The sequence below is a fragment of the Lotus japonicus genome, chromosome 1, assembly GCF_012489685.1.
Source record: "Lotus japonicus ecotype B-129 chromosome 1, LjGifu_v1.2".
Taxonomy (NCBI): Eukaryota; Viridiplantae; Streptophyta; class Magnoliopsida; order Fabales; family Fabaceae; genus Lotus; species Lotus japonicus.
In genome coordinates this window covers 71,731,749-71,758,874 of record NC_080041.1, presented here as the reverse complement: position 1 = coordinate 71,758,874, position 27,126 = coordinate 71,731,749, and the positions used below count along the sequence as shown (strand labels likewise).

The following is a 27,126-nucleotide window of genomic DNA, read 5'->3' as shown; positions in this document are numbered from 1 at the left end:
TATTATTATTATTATTATTATTATTATTATTATTATTATTATTATTTGGGAATATATTAACAAATTAACTTAAGCTATAGCTTTCAAATTCACTCTTTTTTAAAAAAAAGTTTGGGATATATTAATTAATACTCTAAAAATAAATAATAAATAAATTAAGATAAAATTAAGAAATAAACCACCTAAATCCTAATCAAATCTAAAATTTAAAAATGTATTTTTTTACTCTAAAAATAAATCAAAAATAAATTAAGATAAAATCAAGAAATAAACAACATAAATCCTAATCAAATCTAAAATTTTAAAATGTATTTTTTTATGAGAATTAATCTGAGAATGACACGTGTTATTTTTTTTTCCAATTAGTGAATATTCTGCACCCTAGAAGATTTTCTTTTCCTCAATCCTTTTGCTTTTGATTAAGAAGATAAAAGCAGGAATCCTTAAAGCATATGACATCTTACAATTAGTTGAAGAACAAAATCAATTCATGAAGAAGATTAAAACAGAAACCCAAAATGAAGTCTTGAAGAACAAAATACACTCTTTCACCAATTTGAATGGACTGTGGTGAAAGAATTGTATTTAGTGTATTTGTGAATCTTGGGGTGGAGCCCTTATGAAACAAAAAATCAAAGGAACATTTCAGTCAAGAGAAACAAAAAATGATGTATTGCCCCATATGTGCACACCCCAACAAATTATCTATATATGTAAGAAAAAAAAAATAATTCTCTCACCCAAAATAATTGTGGTTACTTCACCAATAAACTTATACTAACAATCAATTTAAATTGAACTTAAGGAAATATATAGAGTAAAGTAAGATAAGTCACTCAATTGGCATACTAAAACATGAGTATATGCAAAACTAATGAGTTTGAGGAAAACATGAACCAACCTTAAGAATGAGCTAACCATACTCATGAAGATTAAATGTGAGCTCTTCATATGCTTTCATCAATTTGACTGACCTGTGCATCATTAAAAAAAAAAATTAGTAAGTTGTGCATCATTCACATACAGTGCAAATAGTATGCTTATACACACAGCTCAAACATGATGAATAAAAACGTGCAAAATTTGAGAAATGAATATAAATTCAGGCTATCCTAAGTTTCGTAAATTTCTATAAATTATACCAAAATCTGGTTTAAAATGGCTTCAAACGCATGGATTTCTACAAACTATACTAAAATCTGGTTTAAAAAAATACAAAAGCGGAAGTAGAACAATAGAAAAAACATTACGTCTTCAACAATGATTCGTTAAAGGGTCTATGCAAAAATTTGTAAACTTTTGGATCAAAACACACAAAATATGTGAAATTTAAGAATCCAGGATTGATTTACGAACAAAGGATAAACTGAAATAGCACAAACCATCAATCACAACATGATAAACTCTTCTTCACGTAACATCATCTTACGGCATACCTCTGTCGTGATCGCGACATGTGGCAGAGGTAGAAATAGCAGCTATCAAATCTCTGCGTGTCCATGGTAGCTTTGTGGACCCTCAGCACCAAATCAACTCCCTTTTCTTAGAATTAGCATTAAATAAATAATAAAATAAATTAAGATAAAATCAAGAAATAAACAACCTAAATCCTAATCAAATCTAAACTTTAAAAAGGTACTAAATAAAGATAGATAAAAACTACCAAAATCTAGCAAATCACAATAAAAAATTCATAAAATCCTGAATTAAATAAAAATATGAAAATTCAATAAAAATACCATAAAAATTCATTTATACTCTAAATGTAACTCAAAAATAAAATAAAATATTTCATGAAATTAAAATTAAATAAATAATAAATAAGGATAGATAAAAACTATCAAAATCTAGCAAATCACAATAAAAACTCATAAAATCTTGCATTAATTAAAAATTCGAAAATTCAATAAAAATTAATTATTATACTCTATAAATAAATGTAAAATAAAATAAAATATTTCCTGGAAGTAAAATTAAATAAATAATAAGATAAAATTAAGAAATAAACAACCTAAATTCTAATCAAATCTAAAATTTAAAAAGGTACTAAATAAAGATAGATTAAAACTACCAAGTCTAGCAAATCACAATAAAAACTCATAAAATCCTGAATTAATTAAAAATCTGAAAATTTAATTAATATACTCTAAAAGTGATCTAAAATAAAATAAAGTATTTTCTGGATTAAAAATAAATGATAAGATAAATTAAAATAAAATTAAGAAATAAACAAGCTAAATCTCAATCAAATCTAATATTAAAAATGGTATTAAATAAAGATAGATAAAAACTAACAAAATCTAGCAAATCACAATAAAAACTCATAAAATCCCGAATTAATAAAAAATTTGAAAATTCAATAAAAATTAATCAATTTATTCTAAAAATAAATTTAAAATAAATTAAAAGACCAAATCTTATCTTTTAAAATAATATCAATCAATTATTTTAGAATATATAAAATTAAAACATATATCAATTGAAAATTATATCTTCTAAAATAATATCAATTAATTAGGTTAGAATATATAAAATTAAAATATATATCAATTGAAAATTATATCCTCTAACAAATTGACACGTGGAATAATTTTTATGAGAATTAATCTGGGAGCGACACGTCACTAACTTGGCCTGTGGGAGCGACACGTCATGCTAGAAGTTGTTCTTTTCTAATATATATAGATAGATTTCTTTAAAAGTAAAATCAACAATTTATCCCACTAAAAAAATGCAATCCCATACATTTATAAACACGGGAAACAGTGTCATAAAATCTCTACAACCAGGTCCTCCTCTCCTGTTTTCCTTAATGGGACAGAATCAAAGATTTACTACAACATTTCAGTTAGTAAACATCTATTAGTAGAGAGAGAAGCTAGCTAAAAACAAATAAAAGTGATAGCCAAATTCTGGTCGCTATGACCTATTTAGAACCATGTAAGTTTAGGCTTTTTCAACAACAGATATCTTTCTACAAAGCTACAAAATCATATAATTGGACTGTGCAAGAAACATCCTTGCATCGTTTGGATAAAATAGAATCAATACCCTCACTGCTTGAAGGAAATCAATTCTCAATATCTTCACAGCTTCAAGCAAATCAATCTGTGGTTTGTAGGGCACAATAAGCTAATCAACGCAGCAGTTGCTACTGAAATATATGACATTTTGCACTAGAAAAATGTTACTTCCAAAACAACATTGCTTCTTTCGCCACAAGTGCCGATGTTTGTTCCTGATTGTAGTCTGTCTCCCATAAAAAATTTCACCTAAGAATTACTCTATCCAGTTATGTTTCTTGGAAAAGGCCTCGAGGCACAAGGTCTAAAACAAAACAACTAGCGGCAGCAAAACTAACACAGAAGGAAAAGGGAAACAGATTAACTTGTTCAGCTTTATTTCAATTCAGATCCTATGGCAGAGACCTTTTTCCGTTTGCCGGTGGTGTAAGTATCACTTGAAACAGTTAAAAGCTTATTGAGAGACATTCCTTCCCCCCTTACACCCTTCTTTTCTTCAAACCTATGCTTAATTCTGCTATCAAAGTTGTAACCAAGAAATGCTGGAAAAACCAGTAACTCCTCAATGTCACGGTTCATCTCCTCAATCAAATAATTCATCTTCTTCTCTAGAGAAGTGTGATTATACTGCAGTATTTGTGGCTGCTTCTTGCTCATAGCAAAAATGTCTTCACATGAAAACCCAAAATTCAGGAATAGACTCACCACCTTCTGCATGTTCTCACAGCTTGTCCTAGTAGTAGACGCCATTGCCGTTGCCAAGTCCTTTGTCCTGTGTTTATATCCAATCTTGACCAGAAGCACAAGTTTGTAGGCAATGTTCTCATGCCATGAATGTGCTAGAAAAGTGGGTGCTTTACTCAAGAACTTAAAGATCTCCGCAGAATCTAACCCACATTCCTTGAGAAATCGTATCCTAGGATGCAGTTTCCTCTCCCTGCTAGCTGTAATGATAGCCGGAAACACTGTTATTATCCTAAATATCTGACTGTCCTCAAGGCCTGCAAAATCCCTCAGGAACCTAGCATGTCCCATGACATGCTCCCCACTATAACTCAAAATTGTAGGGAACTTATACAGCACTTTACTAACACCATCCTCATCTCCTCCACTAATCTTTCTCAGGACTTGGACTCTCGGAATCAGCTGATTATCCAAATCAAAATTGAGAATCGCCGGGCGCTTCAAAATCAGACTAACACCACCAAAGGGTTCAAGGAAACTTAGCATTTTGCCAATTTCATCCAATGACCTATTACACAATGCCTTTGGCAAACTCACATTGTTAAGCACATGGACAATCTTATCAACAGGAACTCCTCTATCAATCAGCAACTGAACCTTATGAGGAAAACCCACCAATAATCTAGGTTCAGCCGCCGACAGAAGACGCGTAACCTGTGCTTGCTCAAGCTGTCCCTGTAACCCATATCTCAAAAAGCTTAAAAGGGGTTCAAGTTCTTTTGCTGCTATAACAGATGGTCGCTTTGAAACCAATTGATTCATGGCAACACGATCCAATCCCAGAGACTGCAAAGAAAGAATCCGAGCACGCAATGAGTCCAATGGTAACAATGAAAGGTCAGGGTTATTGAGCAGGAGCACTTGGGTTTCATCAAAACCAATACCCATTTCTTGAAACAAAGAGATACGCATCCCTGAAACAAAACAAAGCAAAAAAAATGAGCATGCATGTAAGGTGTTTGATGATTTGCCTCTGAGAAGGAACTTACCGAATCCAGCTTCAGGGTTTGCGTAGGAGGTGCTGAAGCGGCATTGGAAGATGGAGAACGAGCACTGAGCTTCGAGTTGAGTTGAAGGTGAATGAGATGGGAGTTGAAGGGAGTGTGGAAGCTTGAGAGGGTGTGCATGAAACGTGGTGATAGAAGAAGGGGAAGAACAGAAACGATTTGGGAACAGAGCGCGTGCTAACACCATTTCTGCAAAGTTCACGAGGGATGGTTTGGTTTGTGTAGGGAGTGGAGTGGAGTTGCAAATGGGATTTAAATAAGGATAAGAAAAGGAAAACCACTTGGGAAAGATGTTTTCTTTTTATCATAAATCAAATTAATTTTAGAGTAAACTTAAACTATACTTTGAGCAAATTATTTTTAAAAAGTTATACTTTTTTAAATATATTGGAAGGTAAAAACAAGCGTAAGTTAATTGAATTGTAAAAAAAATTACAAAGGGAGGAAATAGATTGAGTTGGCTTCGATTATGTGTGATTAGATCTAACCTACTTAGAAAGTTCAAAGGATAAAACGAATGTATTACCTGTCATGGGCTTTTTCTTAGGTCAGTTGGCTTCTTACCTCCAAAGCGCCACACAACCTTATAGATTAAAGCCCTCATCCCTCCCTAGTAGGTGGGTGGTGGGGAGGTTTTCTTTCCCTCCCAATTGGGGCTTTAAATCATTTCACATCTTCTCTTTTAGTTACATTTTTATTTTTCTTTTATTCTCTTTATTTTTAATTTTTTTCTTAACTAATTAGTTAACTTTTTCAAAAAACTGAAAATAAATTAAATAATGAGTCAGAAAAATTGAGTGTGAGTCTCCGTAGGATAGCTCAAGTGGTAAGAGCTGCAGGACATATGGATCGTGTAGGAGGAGGTCCAGGGATCGATTCCTAACGGGTCCAATTTATCTTTCCAATGTACCACAAAAAAATTGAGTGTTGACAACAACATATAAAGACTTTAATTATATTCATTTTTAGGATCATTATACGATTGATGACATTTTATATAGGTTATTATACTTATTTGTAAGATTTATGGTTTCTTTGTAATATTTTACATTCACTGCTAACAATTTTTCGAAGGTTGATTTTTTCATAAACCAAAGAAAATCCTATGATAAATATATTTTAATCAATAATTTTTTTATGATAAATATTAATAATAACAAAGGCCAAATATTTTTTAGAAAAAATATTTAATAAAATCTTATAACAAAATTTATTTTGATTCAATAAATTCATATCAATAATTTAATATGCAACCAAATCAATAATCTTATAACATGTTTTTAGAAAAAATTATGAAACAAAGTTTTTTTTTATTAAAAATCATATTATCAAACTAGCTTTTTTCTTATTTTATTTTGATAAATATTTCTTAAAAATTACTTTACAGAACAATTTTTTTAAAAGACAAAACAATTTTGAAAACAAGAAAATTGAAAACATAATTGAACATTATTTGTGATAGTAAAACAACATTTTCCAATATAGTAAAACAAACTACAAAAATGATTTAGAAGCGTTAAGTTGTGGACAAGAACTCGAGTCATAGTGAAGAGAACATTAAAAATCGCCGGATGCAATATAAAGATTGAGGAAAAATCATCAGGAACCTTAAAAAAACCAATACCCATTTCTTGAATCCATAAAGAGTGCATACTTTTTATTCAAAAAGTTAAAAAGAAATTGGGGGTGTTATTGCTCTGTTTTATTGAAAATCTATTAACCTTCTTGATACCTTTGTGTTTCTACAGATTTCTTTACTGGACAATTTGTTGGATATATTTTTCAATTATGCAACAACACCTTTGGATCTATTTTTTCAATTATCTGCTCTGGCTTCTAGCATTTGCTTTCCTCCCTTGGTTTATTAATCCTCTTGTTTGTGTTGATTCATTCATCTGCTCTGATTTCCTCCTCTCTTCTTGGAAAAGTTTCAGTTCTGTTTGGTTGGAATTACAGGTGGTTGTTGTAGTTCTGTTTGGTTGGGCTTTCAGGTGGTGGTTGTTGTAGTTGTGTTTGTGGTGTGATAGCTAGCCTTATAGGGGAGCTTAGTGGTATGTGTTATTGGTGAAGTTGAGGATATAATGGTAAAAATGGAAAATAATACCATTGACATATTTGGTATTTTAAATTAGTCCAAATGTAATTTTGTAACTTCAAGTGGCTAAAAAGTTCACATGCGAAAAGCTAACATGCTATTTCACCATAGATATTATTCCTTTAAAAAAAATCACCATAGATATTGCACCTAAATTTTTTTCAGGGTTAATCATCTAATAGGCCCCTGTCTTTGTCTCGCCATATGAAATTAGTCCCTCCCCGGAAAATTTACAAATCTGGGTCCTCTCGTTTGCAATAAGTCTGGAGCAGGTCCTCGCCGGAGCCCAGAGCTCCGGCGAGTGATGAATAGGCATGCTGACTGGATAAATGAGGCCGACGTGTCAAGGAAAAAAAAATTTAAAAAAATACAAATCAGTTTAATTTAATTAATAGTCCCTAATTAACCCTAAAACCTAACTAATCCTAATTAACTTACTAAAAACTAACTAATCCTAATTAACTTAACAAAACTAACCCTAATTTAATTAACAAAAACAAATTAACCCCAAAAGAAAATAAAATCCCAATTCCCCCAAATTCCCAATCAAATTAGGGTGGTTCTTCTTCTTCTCATCCCTTGATTCCAATCCCCTGATTTCATCACTCAAACTCTTCTTCATCTCAATGATCATCTTCACCATACGAATTCATCATCATCTCCAGCCCACTACATCACCACAAGGAGAATGGCTTCGCCACACGTTATGTTTATGGTCGTCGAAGAAGGACCCAGACTTGGAATCGGGGTTGTCACGCAACCGGCGATGGGTGGTGAAGAACCAGATCAAGAACATCATCCCCCGCTACCCTAAGAACGAGATCCCCATCGAAGCCCTCCGGAAGAAGTCAAAACCCTCGATCTCCAAGGCAAAGCCTTCAACTGGGTTTCCACCTCGATCTGGTTCGTCAATGGTGGGGATTTGGATTCGTGTTTTTCATCTTCTGCCTTTCTTCTTCATCTCGTTCACTCCTCCATTGTGTGTGGTTTGCATGTCGATTTGGGGTTTTCCTCAATCTGGGTCGATCTGAGTTCCTGTTTTCCTTTCCTAGTTCTGCTGCTACTGAGTTTCTTAGCCACCACCACCACTTGGCCACCACCGCTACATCTTAGTTTCTTAGCCACCACCAACACTTCTGGGTTTGAACGAAGGGGCTTGTTTTTCTGGGTTTGTGTTTCTGGGTTCTAGTTATGATGTTGAAGACCAGGGGAATTTTTTTTTCTATAAGTGATGCAGTTCGTAACATTGAGGTTTTGACGCAGCTTGGCATGGGTTCCATTTCCCTGTTGGTAACCAATTTTCCTAGTGTAGCATTCACCAAGCATTTGAGATTTGTTGAGGAGGCTGTTGAAGGAAATTGGGATTGATCCTCTGGAGATGAATTTTGTTTTGGCACTTAAAGTAGTTGCAAATATTGATAAAGCAACATGGAAATAAAAGAAGATTTTGAAGATAATGAGCTTCTTGATGAATATATCTGTCTCTCGGCTTTTAAAAGGTATCTCAGTATATGTTGATGTCAAAAAAAAAAGATTTTGAAGATAATGAGCTTCTTGATGAAGGAAGGTTTTGCCCCAGAAGATATTGCTAGAAGCCCTGGAATTATGATGCGCAGCTTGGATGAATTAGGGATTTAGAATTGGGGTTAATTTGGGGGGAGGAATTTGTTTTTTTAATTAACTTGGGGTTAATTTTGTTATTGATTTTATTTTTGTTAATTAAATTAAAATTTCTTATGTGTAATTTATTTTTTATTTATTTCTAAAATCCACGTCAGCCTCATTTATCCAATCAGCATGCCTATTCATCACTCGCCGGAGCCCGAGGACCTGCTCCAAACAAATTGCAAACGAGGGGACCCAGATTTGTAAATTTTCCGGGGAGGGACTAAGGCGAGGACCTGCTCCAAACAAATTGCAAACGAGGGGACCCAAATTTGTAAATTTTCCGGGGAGGGACTAATTTCAGACGGCGAGACAAAGACAGAGACCTATTAAATGATTAACCCTTTTTTTGCATTTACTATCTCTCACTTTAATATTTGAAGATAACATCAATTATTATTACCAATTATTCACTTATCATCATGAACTAGTTAATGTGAGATAAATTAAGTCCATAATAGGAACATCGTCAAGACGTCTGAGATGACAATAATGTCAATAATTTTTTCACATAACTTATTTTTTCAATAAAAAGTTTGAGTGAGTGCGACTCTGATCACCACTATGAATTAGGACAGGATATCACTCGTATTTATAAAACTTTGCTAACACATATATTGAATAGTGATGACATATCTTCGGATATATAGGTATTAAAAATGATTTGAAGTTAAAGGTATAAAGAGTACAGAAAATTAACATTCTCTTTAAAATTTGAAAGGTTACGAATAATTTTTTTAAAAAAAACCACATAGTTATTACTTCGTTTATTAACTATGAGGATAAGGTTCGACCATTGTTGCACATTTTATGGTCAGCATTTAAACATTAAGTGAGAGAACCCGTGATGAGAATATTAGTCATCAATATTCACTGTGCATAAAGAAAAAAAAAATACCACGAATTAATACAAAGAAAAACATGAGAGTAATAAACACTATATTGAATGAATTACTGGAGGGAGTAATATTATCCTCCACCCACCTTTTATCAAAATATTTAAATAACTTTTATATATTGCAATTATTTTTCAAAAAAACTGTCATTATACATAATAATACAAGTATTTTTTTGACTTAAAACATTAAAATACATAAATTCTATTCCAAAAAGGAACTCTACCCAATTTTGAGTAAAATACAAGTTTTTAGGCAATACTCTCAATAAATGAATGGCCTAGAATCAAGGGTTCTTTAGTCAATATCTTGAAGGTTTCATACGAAACCAAACCACATGAAGTCCTTGATAACCCGTATTCTAGGAAGTAGTTTCATCCCTTTTCTGTAATTAACCAATGATTTCCATGAATATTTCTTGGCTAACCATATTCTAGGAAGCATATTCCTCCCTTTTCTATAATTGACCAATGAATAACATGAAGGTAGCGTTTGGTAGACAGGTGGGAAGGGAACGGAACAGGACACATGGGTTCCATTCTGTGTTTGTCGTGTTTTTAAGATGGAACGGAACGGGACAAAAGGCTCCAGGAACGGGACACTTTGGTTCCCTGGAAAAGGGTGGAACGGAAGGGAACGGAACGGAACACTCTCTTAAAACTTTTGCAAGTTCAAAAATACCCCTAATTTATATTTGAAATTTTATGCATCTAAACAGTTTAAAATCACTTATAAAACTGAAAGCACTTATTATATTTGTAGACAAAGTTAAATAAAAATCAACTTTTTCAAAAAAAATCACTTAAAATAAAATCAATTATTTTTTTCAAAAGTAAAATCACTTTTTGTAAGCAATGATAAACGAGTCAATTAGAGTGCGTTTGATTCAACTTATTTTGAAAAAATCAATTTTTAATCAAAAAATCACTTTTAAAATAAAAAATCACTTTTTAATCAAAAAATCACTTTTAAAATCAAAAAATCACTTTTTAAATCAAATTTCACTTTTTGTGTTTGTTTCAGCTGAAGCTGAAAACAGATTATTTGAAACAGTTACTTTAGCTTATCATGAAAACCTATGATGATAGATGAGAGGAGATAAAAAAGTGATTTTAATTAGAGTAATCAAACACGAATCAACTTAATTAAAATAAAATCAATTATTTTTTCAAAAGTAAAATCAGTTTTTGTAAGAAATGATAAACGAGCCAATTAGAATTCGTTTAATTCAACTTATTTTGAAAAAAATCACTTTTTGTGTTTGTTTCAGCTGAAGCTGAAAACAAATTATTTGAAACAGTTATTTGAAACAGTGATTTTAATTAGAGTAGTTGAACACGAATCAACTTATGCTTTTCTCAAAATCTCTTAAAAAAATTATAATAAAAAATCAATATTTTTAATCTAAATAAACGCACTTAAAATAGCTTAAATAGATAATTAGGTTTCTGCTTTTTTCAATAGCATACCCAAATAACTTAAACAATATATAAGTGATTATTTTAAAGAAATAAGTGATTATTTCATGAAGTAAGCAATAACAAACGGTTTCTATGCAAAATGTTCAATTGAGTTCAATTTGTTTTCCTCAATTAAAAATTAAACATGTAGGGTTATATATGTAATTAAAATCATGGTTTTGTTCTATTGACTTGGAGGTACCAAACACAACACATCGAACATTATTGTCCTGTTCCATCCTGTTCTGTCCCGTTCTGTTCTGTTCTGTCCTGTTCCGTTCCGTCACCAAACGCTACCGAATATTTCTTGTTTAACCGTATTCTAGGAAACCCAACTGTTTCCATGAATATTTCTTGGTTATCAAGGCCTAAAAAAAACCTCAAGGGCTCTATATAACCTTCCCCTTGTTCCACTATATAATTTAAATGCATTGAGCGCTTACTTAGCAATTTCTAAGTCATATTCTCATCTCTTACATGGTTGAGAATTTCATGGTTGTTCCATTATTCTTAGATCTGACTCTCTAAATCATGATTGAGAATTTCATGTAGTTTTACAAGCAAATTAATGTCATCAAAAGTTTCTAAGAGTGCTATGATTATTGTGTCAATTTGACGCTTTTCTTTTTATGGGAGACCCAGAAAGTTGTTTTATGTTACTTTTAACCTTTAAATTATGGGGTTGTCTAAATGACCCATGATAAAGTTTGGGTTAAATAACCCATCATCAAATCACATTGGAGATAAATGAGTTGGAAATAAATTAATAAATAAAATATAGAAATTCCAACTCATTTATCTCCAATGTGATTGGATGATGAGTTATTTAACCCAAACTTTATCATGGGTCATTTAGACAACCCCTTAAATTATAATGTACCCATTTTTCTTAACCATTCTTGAGCGGAAAAGTCTTCTTATCAAAGTTTATTCAGTGAAAATACAAAATAAGGAGAGAAGTTTCCCTTGAGCATTTCATAGCGGTTCTAGTATTCTTGCTATTTCATGTGCAGAGTTAATGAGAAATGAGCGTTGTATCTTGGAGGGCACTTGTTGTGAGATCATAAGCCTCGAGCAATCTATTTCTGATGATAAATATTCTTAAGCCCGGTATTCTACCCACTTCAAGAAAAAGGGTAAGTTTTTTTTAGCAATTCCCACTATCTAATTGGTCACTTTTATTTCTATATATTACTGTCATTCTTTTTATAGTAGTGGATCACTTACTGCTTGTCATTAATCATTCTTTTTTTTTTTGTGAATTTTCATTATTATTCGAATTCACATTGAATAAAATATCGATTGAAGGTTATTGAGCTGATAAAATGTCAAAACGGTAATAAAGTAAATGCATTGTGCATTACGAAAAACAAGAACTCTGAACAAGTGATAAGTTCTTCATTTAATAAAGGAAACAGGAAGTTGAAGAAAAAGAAGGAGAATGTATTATTCTTTGCCTCCTCTAAACCATGGGGAAGCAGATATCACTGGTATGGTATGAATGACTTCAGTACCGAGGTATACCCCCTCCCCACTATTTCTAGCAACACCACACTATAGATATAAACATCAATCTTGTTTGAAACTCCTCCAAAATGTATATACAACACTCCTAAAGCTACATACCTCATTATCCATCTAGGATCTAGCACCTGACATGGAAATAATGTTCTCTTTCCTGTGACAAACCTTGGTATCAACCCAAAATATGTTATCTTAGGACATAAATTCTCATCCCAAATAATATTCTCTGGTTTTATGTCCAAATGCAAGATTTTATGGTTGCATCCCCTATGCAAGTATGCTAGCCCTCGAGCTATGCCTATTGCGATTTGACACAAAATCTCTCAACTCAAGAGTGGAGTTTTTTCAGGTCTGTTTGGGTAAATGAACTCTTCAAAGGAATCACTAGACATGTATTCATATATCAGAGCTTTCTTTAGTTGACAGATTTTTCATTATGTTGCAATAGGCACAACTCGAGGGCTATAATACTTTCGCAGGGTATGCAAGTACTCTAGCCCTCAAGCTATGCATATTGTAATATGATGCGAAGTCTCTTAATTCAATACAGCTCTCATATATGAAATTATGCCTAATGGTTCCCTTGAAAAATTCATGTGCAGAAATGGACTTTGAAAGCACATCACCCTTGAGTTGAGAGAATTTACATCATATCGCAATAGGCACAACTTGAGGACTATAGTACTGGCATAAGGGGTGTGCAACACTAAAATCTTACATTTGGACATAAAACCACATAATATTATTACATATGAGAATTTTGTTTAGTTTAAATGTAGATGCCTAAAAATCCCTTAAGTAGTTTTTTTTTATAACAATGCATAAGTTATAAGGATATCATCATGTCAGCAAGTACTAAAGAAATTAAAGTTGTTCATTTATCCCTCAACTGTTGAGAAACTAGCTCCTCTTGGCTTCTCCTTGCTGAACACTCTCCCCACTACCATGGTTCGTCTCGCCTCCGGTTGCCAAATGCCGCCCATCCATCTTGGAAGGTGTGAGATTCCCTCTTTGTGCTTCTCTATCTTTCTTGTTATTTATGCAATCTTCAACTGTGTAAGTATCTATGCTTGGAACTTGGAAGTGCATCTTCTTTCTGCTTTGTTGTTTGTTGAATATTTATATAAGACAAGCTAGCTTGTCCCGGTTAATTGAAGAGATAAAAACAACCTTTGATAGTTGAGTTTTCATCATCACTTAGTCATTGTTTCCCTCTCCTTCCTTCTCTGTTTCATTGTGAAATTAACCTTTCTTTCTATATTTTGTTATCTCAAGGATTATATTTATCTCATTCTGCAATCTACATTTTAGATTGTTTTAGGCATGATGATGAGTAAATGAAGTATGCAGTTCTCAATTTAAAATGTCTCGTTTGAAAAAACAGCTTAATTAAACGCTTATGGTCATAAGCGCTTATGACATAAGCGCTTATTTATAACCTATTTTAAAATTTTTAATGAAATAAATTAAAAAAAAGCTATATATAAGCATAACCTATTTTTCATAAGCTATCATGAGTAGCTTATGAAAATAAGCTTAAAACAGCTTATGGTAGGTCATAAGCTGTTTGCATAAGCTCTCCCAAACACTGGTATATATAAGCGTTTATGCTATCAGATAAGCTAAAATACATTCTTCCAAACGTGGTCATGTTCTTCTTTTCGGTTATGTTGAACATTGAGTTATATTTTGGACGACACAAATGGCTTATTGAATGTCTTTTCTTGTTCTTTTTCAATTTCAGATGCCAGCTACTGATGAACCTGAAGCACCGTCATCACAAGAGGTATCAGCTCAAAACTCATCTCATAGATGCATTAGGTAGAAATCAGATCCAGCAAGGGGCCGGGCATTGTACACAGTGTGTTGAGATGAGAAAGAATTTTCGACCTGTCTCTATTGTGCAAAGGTTATTATGGGAGGTGGAATTAACAGACTAAAGAGTCACCTGGCCTGGGAAACAAGATAAGTTGAGAAATGTTCGAAGGTGCCTGTTGATGTTACATCTCTTATGAAACAAAAGATTGATGTAGGTCGGAAGAAAAAAAATTTCAAAAAGAATGTGATGATAATCATCCTCTTGATGAAGATCCAATGAGAGTAATTGATGATGAAGTGCCTAATAGGCTAATATTGTTAATCTATCAAGGACAACACCTTTTACACAAAAGGGCAAAAATATTATTCGCATAGGTAACTACTTAATTCCCAAAACAGCTCCAGACGCTCAACCCACCATAAAAAACGAGTTGCAAAGTAAAAAGGTGATTGAAAAGTATGGCTGATGCTTATGTGCCATTTAATGTACTTAACTCAGCACATTATCGTAATATGAAAAGAGTATAAAGCTCCAAATATAAAAAAGAGTTTGTGGCTTTTTGTTGGATAGGTCAGTTGATGATGTGAAAAAACTTGTTGAGAATTATCATAATGTTTGGAAATAAACTATATGTACACTTATGGAAGATGAGTGGATTGATCGTTATATATAGGAGATTGTAATTATAAAAGTTAAAATTATTTTATTGTTAATAAAAGTATAAAAATGTTATTATAACTTATATTAAAAACTTATTATTTGATTTAAGAAAAAGAAAAAAAAGGAAGATTATAAATTCTTTGAGCTCCTATGGTTTACATAGAAAGACGGCATTTATGTCTCTGTAGTCTGTATCCTTCAGGTACATTTTTTTGGAGGATTATGTTTTTGAAGGGTTAAAGGTTCGGACAGTGGCAGATATTTTATTTGGACAGATATTTGTTCCTTGTCTGTGTCTATTTGATCTTGTGATGACAATGTCAGTTCTGAAGGGTTCCATTGAAGGGTTGCGTCTAGCTGTTCTCGGCCACCAGGGTAAATCTTAAACCCTAAACTCTAAACCAACAAATTATTCATTGCCATCAGCCCATTCTTATTAGCCAAGCTGAACTTAAACTAATACCCTTTTCATAAGAATTGCCCAAAATATGAGCTTCCTTCCGACATGAGAACAGATCCTAATAACAAAAGACGAGAAGAAAAGCAATACCCTGCTGCAAATATATTGAATTATTGAGGAAAGAATGTTTCAAAGTTATACAAAATGGGAGAGATACATTTACAAAGTTGAATATTTTGACACTAAAATGCATGTTTAGAACTCCAGATGTAACTTAAACCAAGTTCCTTTCAAGAGAAAATATAGTATGAAATTGATAAATACCAGGGGAAGACCAGTATGCCACCATCAAAAAGCACCAAGGCGAAGCCTGCATCATAGCTTGCAGCCAACTTAAAATTTTGAAGTAAATGACCTGTAAAAACTAGAACTATTGTCCTCTCATAGTTTTTGTCAAACTTTGTTCTTGATCCTTTGCTATTTCACGAAGTATTTGCTTTTATGAATAAGACAGATGTGTTTTCCTTTCTAGATTTTTTGGAAGACCTGGAAAAGAGGAACCTGAAGGTTTATGACATATTTGTAGTCAATGTTATAGAACAGAAAGTATTTGAAGAGGAGGAGAAATGAAAGGATGATAATCGATCTATCTGGACTACCTTGTAGTCTAGTTAAATCAATCTCCTTTCGTTCCAATCAAAATAGCCAAATTATTGATTAAATCCTCGAAACAAACATCCGTAATGTACTTGCCTTTTTGTGTGATAAGGCATTATATAACCTTGGCTTTCTTTGCAGGCTTTTTTCCTCCCATGTTGATTGCATCGGACCTGAACATGGCAGCACATTAAATAAAAAAAATTCAGGACTTCACAATTAAGCATACTTGAAGCATGTCAGATCAAGGAAATATGGATATATCTTAATGCTATGACCGTAAAATTTAAGAACAGATTATTATACTGGAAGGCTTATTACAACTTATTTCTAAGGTAATAAGAAGCATTGCATATAGCCACTTGCTTCATGAATTGAAAAAGAAAAGGTTCAACATTATATGTATTTCATCAGCATATCAACTGGATGAACTGATAGGAAAAAGAGAACAAATCCAAATCGTTATGGCATATCAATTGTTAGTCAAGACTCAAGACTCGTGCGAGAATAAAAATCATAACAAGAACAAACAGGTCATGATTCTACAATATCTATTGCAAAAGCAGTTTATAACAACACAAAGCATAAATCAACATCTGTTGTCAGAAGCCTAGCTTGCTCTTGAATCCAGATGAAGACAACATAAAGATGTCTTCTGAAAATTCTTGAAAAGCTTTAGGGAAAAAAAAGAGGGAGTTCTAAAATGATAATATTAGAACAAGCTGACCCCCAAGAACCGCACAAATTCATACAAAATCTAACCATGTGAGAGTAAGCAGCTTGAAATACAACAGACTGCATTTCATGAAACACGTAGAAAATTCATGCTTAATTTCAAAAAAATGCATGAGTTAAAACTTGTTAAAAAGTATAAAGAGAAAAATTTGATCGGAATTTAACGCAATCATCTCTTTTTTATGACAAACAACAAATAAGGATAAAATGAAGGGTGATGATTAATTGCCTCACAATGGCTGTGTTTGAATAGGCAATTCCTCTGGTACAAGCAAAAAAAATTTGGGTCAAATACAGGAGTGACATGTACCATAGGAAAAATGACATGTGGAAATATTAGTAAATATTATTTATGATCTCTTGAAATTTTATATTAACCCAGTAGGGTTATTTAAATTATGAACCAACCTCATAGGTTACATTTGTTTTCAATTTAGTCCGCATCTCAAGTTAAAACCTAAAAGGATACAGAGTTCATCGGCATTAGCACCACTGAACCAGAGCAACCCAAATCAATTAGATCAAACCTTTCCATGTTTGATTACACCACTGAATTCCTCCTTTAACATTCATATTCAATTAATTAGCTGGCTCACGAACAACATTAATTAAAAATCAAACTTTTCCATGTTTGATTACACACCACTGAACTAGAGGAACTTAGATCTGAGCCATCTCCATCATTGTTTGAATCCGCACCATTGAACCCAGAGAAACGATGGGGTTTACAGTGGTGGCTTTCGTCGTCATCCCTGCTCGCATCATCTCGTCCTCGTCCTCGTCCTCGTTAGAAACTGAGTTTGGGATTTTGGATTTCCGATTTCCGAGGGAAGAGGGAACGGGTTTGGCTTTCTGAAAGTGAAGGTAATGAGTTATTTTTGTGGAGGAAGATGATTGCAGAAGTCACGGCGTTGATTGCTCGTGCACAAATTAGCGAGAGAGAGGAGGAGAAGATGGTCCCTACAGAACCAGGAGCACACCGCACCATACTCAGCCTCCACACCTGATAAAACACCAGATCTAGAACACCGCCACCACGCTCTCGCGTCGCCGCCGCTGCATACAGAAACCCATCGGTAGAGGCATCTTCTTCTTCCTCGCTTCGATTATGGATCTCTCAATTCTCGGTTGAGTCTCGAAAGGTTGGGCCAATCTTCTTAGATCTGTGTTTGAAACTGATAAAAGAAGATGATGAGGTGATTCATGAATTTCTGGTTTGAGTTGTGGGGAAGAAGGAAGAGGAAGAGGAAGAGGATGAGATTTTTTTTTTAACTTAAACAGGGACCTATTTAGTAAAATAACAAGTATTGTGGTCATGGCATAAAAAGTGTAAATGATATCCACTCAACACTAACTTATGAATGTCATATTAAGTGTACTGTTATTATTGGTCCATATCACTCATGTACCATACACTCATCTGAAATTCTGGGCACCCAAGCAAGCACCGTTTGAATAACTTAGACATTTAGAAGTCAAATACACAATGACTTATAGGGAAAGAGAGAGATGCGTGTGAGAGCATTATCATACCATTACTTAAAAATCAATTATGAACAGCTTCAAATAAAAGGGATAAAGAAAACTAAGCAGCACATAGAGGTTTACCTTCAAAACACAGTAAGAAGCTTATACATAACAGAATTTCTTATCAGTAAAATAAATCATCTTGATATTACCTTCTCTAATTCCTTCTTTTGATTTTACTTCTGGCTGACAGGTGGTGTTTAACCAAACAGTGGCATGTAGCTAAAGGAATTATCATCATACGTGTATTCCAGAAAGGGGACAATACAAGTGATATTAACATATCAACAAGTCAATCTCAACAGAAGACAATCAAGACTATCTCAATAATAAATAAGAACTAGGAAACCATAAGTACCCATCTTCCTCCAGTCCTCCACCCATTGCAAGGTGGTAAATTGTCCATTTGAAGATTTTATTTTTTTCATATTTTCTTGTTCAATAAATTAAGTAGCCGGAGTAGGGTAGGATAAAAAAGCGGAACATGGCTCCCGTAAAATAAACATTTTGACTCCATTGGTAACACAACAAACCATTTATTCAACACCACATGCTTCTCAATACACAGAAAGCTAATTAAAACATAAGTTCATATTTGGTGAGCACCCCATTGGTCCATTAGATGTAATAAATATTACGAAATCTAACAAAATTTACCCATGCATGCTAGCACCACACAAGCTTCTAAATGCTACATAAAATGGAAATGACATTTCAGATATAGAATCTAAATAAAGTAATCATAACTAACATGGTATATTAGACATCAATATTCAATAATCAATAGCTTACAGCATTAATGTTGGATTTAGATCCCATAGAGTTAGGAAATAACTGCAGGATGGTGCAGTTAATATAATCCAATGGTTCACATCAAACTAAATTAAATTTACAAACTTTCTACATTATCATATTATATGTAAAATTATTTTGATGGCTGAGATTCCTTCAGTTGCATTTTGTAACAGCAGAGGATCTTCATCCATTAAAGTTACACTTGACCACACAACATGCTCTTATGAACAAGGGAAATGAATTAGATATTAGATATAAATCTAAATGAGAAACATTATCATTCCCTCTTAGTTTCTTAAACAACACCAACATTTCTATCCCATAAACTGCAGCATGAAGTATTGTTGAGGGTTCATTTTACATACAGAGTTTAAGATGAAAAGTCATAACAGGAAATTCGATGGTATCCATCTGAAAAATAAAAAAATGGAAAATCATAAGCAAGATACTGCACCCCAATTAGCAAACAGCAAGGAATCAAAAGAATTTTCCATATAGCACTAGAAGTTGCAATTCTATCATTCATCAAAATGATTTCAAATCCAAGTCAAACCTTTTGCAGGTGAGATAGTGAAACCAATACAAACAGTGAAAGTGTGAAACAAACTCTGATATGAACATTCTAAACTCCAAAGAGCTCAAATCATGAACAGGAAAGGGAGCAATCTAGCAAAACCAACATAAAATATAAAGGCACCACCATTTTCTCAGCATGCAATAACAACACAGACAACACAAACATTCCATAACAGCACCACCTAATATAGAAACCAATGATCCAAAGCAACATTGATTCATCACGTACCTTCTTATCTCAGTTCCATTGATATCATCAACCTCATGAACCCCCTTCCTCTTCTTCTTCACAGAAGACTTGTTCTTCGGTTTCCTCTCTCTGACTTTCCAAACATTCTTCTTCCTGAACACAAGCTTATCAACCTTCCACCTAGGGCAACTCGTGTCAATCACAGTCACCTCGCTCCTCGTGAAACCCTTCAACTCATCCCCACCGTCGTCATCGCCGTTCTCCTCCTCACCACCACCGCCGCGGTTTACAGCAGCTGGTTGTTCTTCCTCCACCGCCACGTCGCCGCTGGGTGCGGCAACTGGTGAATCGGCGGCGGCGGTGGATGTGGAGGAGGAGTGAGCGAGGAAGATTTTAGGGTTGGTCTGCTTCCGGGGACACTTCTTGGAGGTTAGCGTGAGGGCGGTGCCGGTGTTGAAGAGCTGGGCGAGGATCGCGCTAAGCGGCGGGTCGCGGGTTTCGGAGGGGTGGGGACGGTGGCGGGGTGGGTTTCGCGGCCGGGGTTGCGGCGAATGGGAGTGGGCGGTGCGGAGGAAGGAGTCGAGGTCGATGTCGTCGCCGGTGGGGATTCCTTTGCTGGACCGGAGACGGTCGAGCCATTCTGAACCGGATTTTCCGGTTCGAATCGAGCAAATCATGGTGGACGGAGAAAGAGGGAAATTGAGATGAAGAAGAAGAGGATGAAGAGAGTGTGAAAAGGAAAGTGAGGCGCGTGGTGAGTCGTCGGTGACTGCCACGTGGTGGTCAGAAGTGAGTGCTGTGAGTTGAAAATTGAAATTCAAATGACTGAAGTGAACAGTGGCCATCACATACCAATAGATTTGGACAGGAAACTCAGAAAATAAAGGAGGGTAATAATAAATAAACTAAAAGATAAACTTAATGCTTTTTCAGTTTTTTTAAGAGTAAAATACACTCAACCCCCTCAAGGTTTGTGAGAATAACACTTAACTCCATTCTTATCCAAAATATATACTCCACCCTAATAATAATCTCATAATTACACTTAGCTCAATTCTTCTCTGAAATCTTCACTCCACCCCACCCCTTTAACACCATCCAAAAAATGCTAACGGAATATTCCTTTAACTCAAATTAATTAATTAAAATATAAATGATAAATAAATTACATTATTCTCTAACCAAATAATAATTGTACTATAATTTTGTAAATATTCTAAATATTTATAAAATGTTTTAAATACCTCCAAATAAAAAATAATAATTAAACTTGATGTTTATTATGGTCAAAATATTTCTCTCTCTAATATAACTCAAATTTAAATATGGAGTATTTCAGTCAAAATATTTATCAAATGATGAGTTCTTAATACCTGTGTATAACCTTAAACAACTTATATTTTAGAACTTAAAATGCCATGTGCTTAAGTGCTCATACAACCTAATAACTAAGGTAATCACATATCGTCATAACACAATTATATTTTGAAAGTTTAGTAAACTTATTGACAAATTTTTTTAGTAAACTTAGTGGTAAAGTTTTTGAGTTTTGATGGTTCTGACATTGAGTTAAGTTTTGCTAAATTTGTGATGGAAAATGTTGTTGCCTTGATGAGGATGATTTCAAACTTAGCTGGAAGCTACGTAACTCAGATCCGGAAGAAGTAAAACAGAAGTTGTTCTCGTTTAAGAAATGTTCTAGTTCTATGAATTTGGAATTACACCAAGAAGGCCAGAACATGCTTTATTGTAAATCATTTGTGCTGCCCTCCAAATAATAAGGATTTGTTTACTTGAATGAGCAATGATTATCTCGTGCTACATTTTTTTTTATAAAAAAAGTATATTTATTATTTAGTTAGAAGATAATGTAATGTATTTATATTTAAATTAATTAATTTTGAGTTAAAAGAATATTCCGTTAGCATCTTTTGGATGGTGTTAAAGGGGGTGGGGTGGAGTGTAGAATTTAGAGAAGAATTGAGTTAAGTGTAATTGTGAGATTATTATTGGGGTGGAGTGCATATTTTGGATAAGAATAGAGCTAAAGTGTTATTCTCACAAATCTTAAGGGGGGCGAGTGTATTTTCCTCTTTTTTTAATGAAGATTTTGCTGACCAACAAATGTTGTACAAATGTACTTGGACGGTTATTTAAGAAAATTAAAAGTTGTATTTAAAACTTTTATTTTGTTTATTTGGTAAGAATTTATTTTTGTTAATAAAACTCTGATGGGAGAGTTAGTCTACCATGATGTGTCATGTGAATGTTCTTGGCCCAAACATGATTGACTCTGAAGGAAGACACCTGTTTTACACCAAACAAAGAAGAGGATACGTTAAACTTAAAAAAATACTACTTTTGTTTATATATCGTCTAGAGAGAAATGAAACACACATGTTAAGGAGCACAAATAATATTGTTAATTTTCAGAAATGAATTATTTATTTTACTATTTTACCCAATGGAATGCATTTTTATCTTTCCTCATTTATTACGCCCACAAAGGTATTATTTGGTAAAACATCATTTTATGTTCTTTTGAAATGAGTAAATAAATAGATATACAAAAACAAATTTTTTCTTTAAATTGAACAATTAATAAAGAATGGAGGCAAGTAGTAGTGGATAAACAAATTCATTCCTAACTTCAAAAAGAAAAAAATGTCCATATATGAAAGTCAAAGTGTCGGATAAAGACCATCTTACTAAGCCGACTCCAAAGTCACTCAGCCTGATGGTATCTTAGCTGACCAAAAGGCATGCATAGAAGCATTTTCCATAAGATCAACCTAAATGAATCAGGAAAAAATGACTCGCCCAACTAGTGCTCGCTCGATCACTTGAAGACCAAGACACAATGATTTAAGGCACGACGGCTGAAAGTCATCTACTCGCAAGTTTAACTTAAAGGGCCTCCTGCACATTTACAGAGATAGCTACCATCATGAGCTCGGACTTATAAATCCAGGTTCTATCGTTCATTTTCATAACATGCTATTCATTATTAGCATTATTACACTTGAGTTCTAACGGAATTTCTAATTCTCTCCCAACACTTGTGCTGACTTCAACGTCCTCTCTCATTCGCAATGGAACTTGGTGCTCTGCCGTGATCTCAAAAACAATAATTTTGCCATTATCTACCACTGCATCCTAAAGAAACTTCGTTCAGGTTCTGAGGACCGAACAAATCTTCTTCCCAGTTATCAAACTCCACATTGGTCTTTATAAGTGTTCAACGCAAAATATTCAACTATCATTTGCTCTTTTTATCCCTTAGACAATACAAATGAAGGAAGTATTTGTGAGTTCTTCTTCCTTGGTGTGAAGGTATGTAGTTTTGCAAAATCCTGAAACATTTTTTTTTGTCTTACAAGCTTTTTTTTCATTTTCTTTCTTGTAGATGGAATAGATTGTTGATTTGATCTTCCATCATAAAGGGAAGTTTGTGAGAGATGAGGAGAGATTATGGAGTATGTGGATGGTCAAGTGTGTGTAATATTTGACATTAACTGGGAAGTTTAACTTAAAGGGTTTCCCTCACACTTGCAAAGACAACTACCACGAGGTCCGACCTATAAATACAAGTTTTATCATTTATTTACACAACATGCATGTTATTTATTATTAGCATTTACACTTGAGTCCCTACTGAATTTCTGAGATTGTGTCTCAACACTTAGACTGACTTGAGCGTCGGAATATCTTCTGCAGGTACCGTCTCATTCGCGATCTCAAGGACAACAACTGCTTCATTCTAACATGATCCACCGCCGCAACCTAGAGAGACTTTGCTCAAGTTCTCATAATCGAACAAATCTTCTTCCCCATTATCAAATTCCACATTGGTCTCTATTAAGTGTTCAACAAAAAAAAATCAACCGCCATTTTCCCTTTTTCATTTTTCATTTTTCAAAAACTTTATAACATCTTCATCATTGGAAATGTCAGTTCTAGGTGTCTATAGAACCAACAATGATATATACACACTTTATTTTCTAAGCACTCAATTTCCACTCATTTTTATTTATATCTCTCTTATCTTATCATCGATAACATCTCACATTTTTTCTCTCTTACATTTATTTTTTCTTCTTATCTCTCTTCCTTCCACCTCTTTCCACCTCTTAAAAAGGTGTCAAAGTAACATTATTCATTAACACTTTTATGATGCATGGCTATCACAAGCTCTTTACACGTTTACTGTGCTGAATTAATTTCATCAAGCTCCTAATCTTCTATCTTATCACACATGTCTTTAACATAATCATGTGTTGGATGATGTTAAAAAACATAGTAATTAGCCTTACTTAATTTTGGTCTAAGATAACTTTTCCAAATAATGACAATGAGAAAGCACACATCCAAATTGAGTGAAGTGTACCTGGATTGCAAATTGTCTGGAAGTTTCTAGCCTAGAATTTTGGATCAAATGTTGTCTTCTCCCAAGTATCATCATTTGGGTTTCACTTGCATGCCCTTAATGCTTCCTCTGACTCGGACTGGTTAGCTAACGCGTGAACTTGATTGCAACACAAGAAAAAATCATGGACTAATATAAATTCGTTCATTTGAAAAACAAGGGACCCAAATCACTCATGGTACGATGGATGAGATTAAAGAATGCAATTAAGCCAGTTAATTAATTACCACATACAAATGAGTACAAACAAACTAACAAACACATAAGGTATGACACGTGAATTGAGCAAGTTAGATGATTGAAAACTATACATTTGCAGCAAAATTGGGGGAAGCTCCTAATTTTCTCTTCAGGTCTCCTGCTTAGGTTTATTTATTCCGTTTTCAAGCCTTTCAAACAAGACGTATAAGATAATTTCATCACATAAGAATAGTCAATATTTTATCCATCGATGTTGCCATTATTATAGGTTTTAGTACTTATTCGGAAAAATATATACAGTTATTTATCTCATATAGTACTATTTTTCAAATAGTTGTTGCAGGAGTATGACGTATGATGGTTACAACTAATAAATAGCCTATGATGCATTAAAACAAGAGGATGTGTCAATTTACTTTAGGAGTAAGTCTCTAAAGTCATTCCCAATCTTAACCGTGTATTATTTTAAAATCCAAAGGCTTATATTCATCTTCGCTCGTGCTCAGCTTAGCAATTGCCCAAGAACTCTACCACAACCACTGGTCATCGTCAGGTGCGCTTTTTCATTAAAATTTGTAGGTAGAGTAATTGAGCATTGTAGCTTTTGTTTCAGTACACTCTTTCTGTTCCAGCCAAGAACATAGAAAGAAGGTACAATACCTAGAGTATATGGATCGCTATATGAGAGAATCTAGAAAGAGAGAGCGTGTAACCGCTTAGAGAGAGAGTATAACTGAATCTAGAGTTTGTTATCCATGAAATGAGCCAAGAGTCCTTTACAATTGGTAACCGCCCCCTATTTATAGGCGAGGGGTTGGGCCTGACGTATCTAACTGTCCTTAGTGGGCCGGTTGAGCCTCTTGGAAAAGGCTCAAATCCCTGGCTTATGTGTCGCCCTGGGGTGAGCGTCCCTAGGCGAGGGCCTCCGGGATCTCGTCCAGTCCACAAGTCCACAAGACACCGGGCTCGAAGCATGAGAGCTAAGAGTGTCTTTAGAACAAAGGCGACGAATGTAAAAAAAACTAACTAATTGTAAATTCAGGTTCCCTCTGATCCGATTGTCCTGCACGATGCTGGGACAAGAGGTTCGACAACTGCTTTACAGTAAAACAAAACTTAACAGCAGAAACAATAACACACAGTAATTGTTAACCCAGTTCAGTGAAAACTTTCACCTACGTCTGGAGGGTTTGCACCCAAAGAAAGGAAATCCACTATCTCAAGATTCAGGAATTACAGACACTCATGAACAACTCAGTTCATAGTTCACTTCCTATCTACCCAGTGTATTTCTACTTAGAATCTCAACCTAAGTATGAGAGCCCATCTCACTTTCTCTCAATCACTGCCACAATGATTGGTTAACACAATGAACAAGTAGAGTTTGAACGCAATCAAACACACAGAATCTCTCTTTGCTTTATAGAATCAGTGAGCAAAGACAGATTCACAACCAACAAAGGACAAAACACAATTAACAAATCCTATAACACTCGATCTTTCTCTATCAGCTTCGACACCTTTATGTTTTAGGTCTTCATCCCTTTTATAGACTTCAGCAGCGGTAGCATGGGCTTTAGGGTTGGCGCGGGCTGAAGAAACAGATTGCAGTAACAGCAATTCAAAAACGCAATCTTGATAGATTCGGTTTCTTATTGCACAAGTAAAGATAGAAACTAATCTTTTAACAAAGATTGTTTCAACAAATAACAACCCAACAATTAAAACCCTTCTGGATAGCTACTTGCTCCTCAAGTAACTCAAAAACATATCTTCAGTAAATCTTCAGAGGGCCCACAAGCTGAGGACTGATGCCCTAGCTTCACGAGATCAGATGCCACGACATCTGCTTCGACAATCGGTTGTTTTGACAAAATGCATGGCAACATGTTCCAACAATCTCCCCCTTTGTCAAATTATTTTGTCTAAAACAACTCACAATCAGAGAGGATAAAAACTAGAGAGACAATTCTCCCCCTTAGTCAGATCTCCCCCTCAACTGATGCAACTACACAACCAACTACCATTCTTCAGAAGACATAGTTGGAACAAAAATACTCACAAACACAAAACCAGAAGTACAAACAGCCTAAGCACATGATGACACCAAAATAGAACAGCTTGAACACCATAGAATCAAAAATACTACCATCAGAAGCTGGCAGCAACTGATCAGAAGTACTACTATCAAACGTAACATTTCAGAAATAACGTTTCAGAAATAACGTTTCAGAAATACTGCCTTCAGAAGTTGGCAACACATAAGCTGTCAGAAATACTGCTAATCTTTCAGAACTACTGCTATCAGAAGTTAGCAACACATAAGCTATTAGAAATACTGCCAACAGAAACTACCTCTTGAAACAAACATAGCCATGATCTTGAACTTGTCTTCAAATTAAACAAACCAAAGCTAACACGATCAGAAGCAACTTCACAGTAAAACTTCACAGTAGAAACAAAAACATTACAGCAGATAGAATCTTCAATCCAACTAACTACTCCCCATTTTTAGCACAAATTTGCAAAGGGTGCATCCAAAACAAAAGAAAATAGCACAAGAGCAGAGCAAACTAGTCTTCAGAACTTGACTCCTCTCCAGACCCTTCTGCACTTTCTTCAGAACCTTCCACCTCTTCATTACCCGCTTTCTGAGCAGCTGTAGCAGCAGCACTGTGCTCACCACCTTGACATTCTTCTTCTTGAAGCTTATGTAGCAACGCATC

At 34.2% G+C, this 27,126-nt stretch overlaps 2 protein-coding genes across 4 annotated transcripts; both read right to left on the bottom strand.

The window, feature by feature from the left end:
- Positions 1-2,899: 2,899 nt before the first annotated feature.
- On the bottom strand, positions 2,900-5,012 carry LOC130746272 (transcription termination factor MTERF8, chloroplastic). Its single transcript, XM_057598844.1, has 2 exons — positions 4,757-5,012; positions 2,900-4,681 (listed from the first exon to the last, which is right to left on the bottom strand). The coding sequence occupies exons 1-2, from the start codon at positions 4,959-4,961 to the stop codon at positions 3,399-3,401; spliced, it is 1,488 nt and encodes a 495-aa protein (XP_057454827.1). The 5' UTR covers positions 4,962-5,012; the 3' UTR covers positions 2,900-3,398.
- Positions 5,013-15,427: 10,415 nt separating this feature from the next.
- LOC130746235 (uncharacterized) lies at positions 15,428-20,621 on the bottom strand. 3 transcript variants are annotated; one of them, XM_057598802.1, is made up of 3 exons: positions 19,813-20,616; positions 16,047-16,123; positions 15,428-15,854 (listed from the first exon to the last, which is right to left on the bottom strand). In XM_057598802.1, the coding sequence occupies exons 1-2, from the start codon at positions 20,448-20,450 to the stop codon at positions 16,066-16,068; spliced, it is 696 nt and encodes a 231-aa protein (XP_057454785.1). In that variant the 5' UTR covers positions 20,451-20,616; the 3' UTR covers positions 15,428-15,854; positions 16,047-16,065. The 3 variants fall into 3 exon arrangements, with proteins under 3 accessions (XP_057454785.1, XP_057454779.1, XP_057454794.1); XM_057598796.1 differs by having other exon boundaries at positions 15,428-15,839; XM_057598811.1 differs by lacking the exons at positions 15,428-15,854; positions 16,047-16,123 and adding an exon at positions 16,130-19,418 and having other exon boundaries at positions 19,813-20,621.
- Between the last annotated feature and the right edge of the window lie 6,505 nt (positions 20,622-27,126).

What these genes read in the sequence shown, in the direction of transcription:
- LOC130746272 (XM_057598844.1), bottom strand. Translation starts at nt 4,961, where the DNA reads ATGGTGTTAGCACGCGCTCTGTTCCCAAATCGTTTCTGTTCTTCCCCT. An exon ending in AAACCCTGAAGCTGGATTCG is followed by an intron (nt 4,682 to 4,756) that starts GTAAGTTCCTTC and finishes GTTTTGTTTCAG; the next exon opens with GGATGCGTATCTCTTTGTTT.
- LOC130746235 (XM_057598811.1), bottom strand. Translation starts at nt 20,618, where the DNA reads ATGGCCACTGTTCACTTCAGTCATTTGAATTTCAATTTTCAACTCACA. An exon ending in AATGGAACTGAGATAAGAAG is followed by an intron (nt 19,419 to 19,812) that starts GTACGTGATGAA and finishes TTTATTTTTCAG; the next exon opens with ATGGATACCATCGAATTTCC.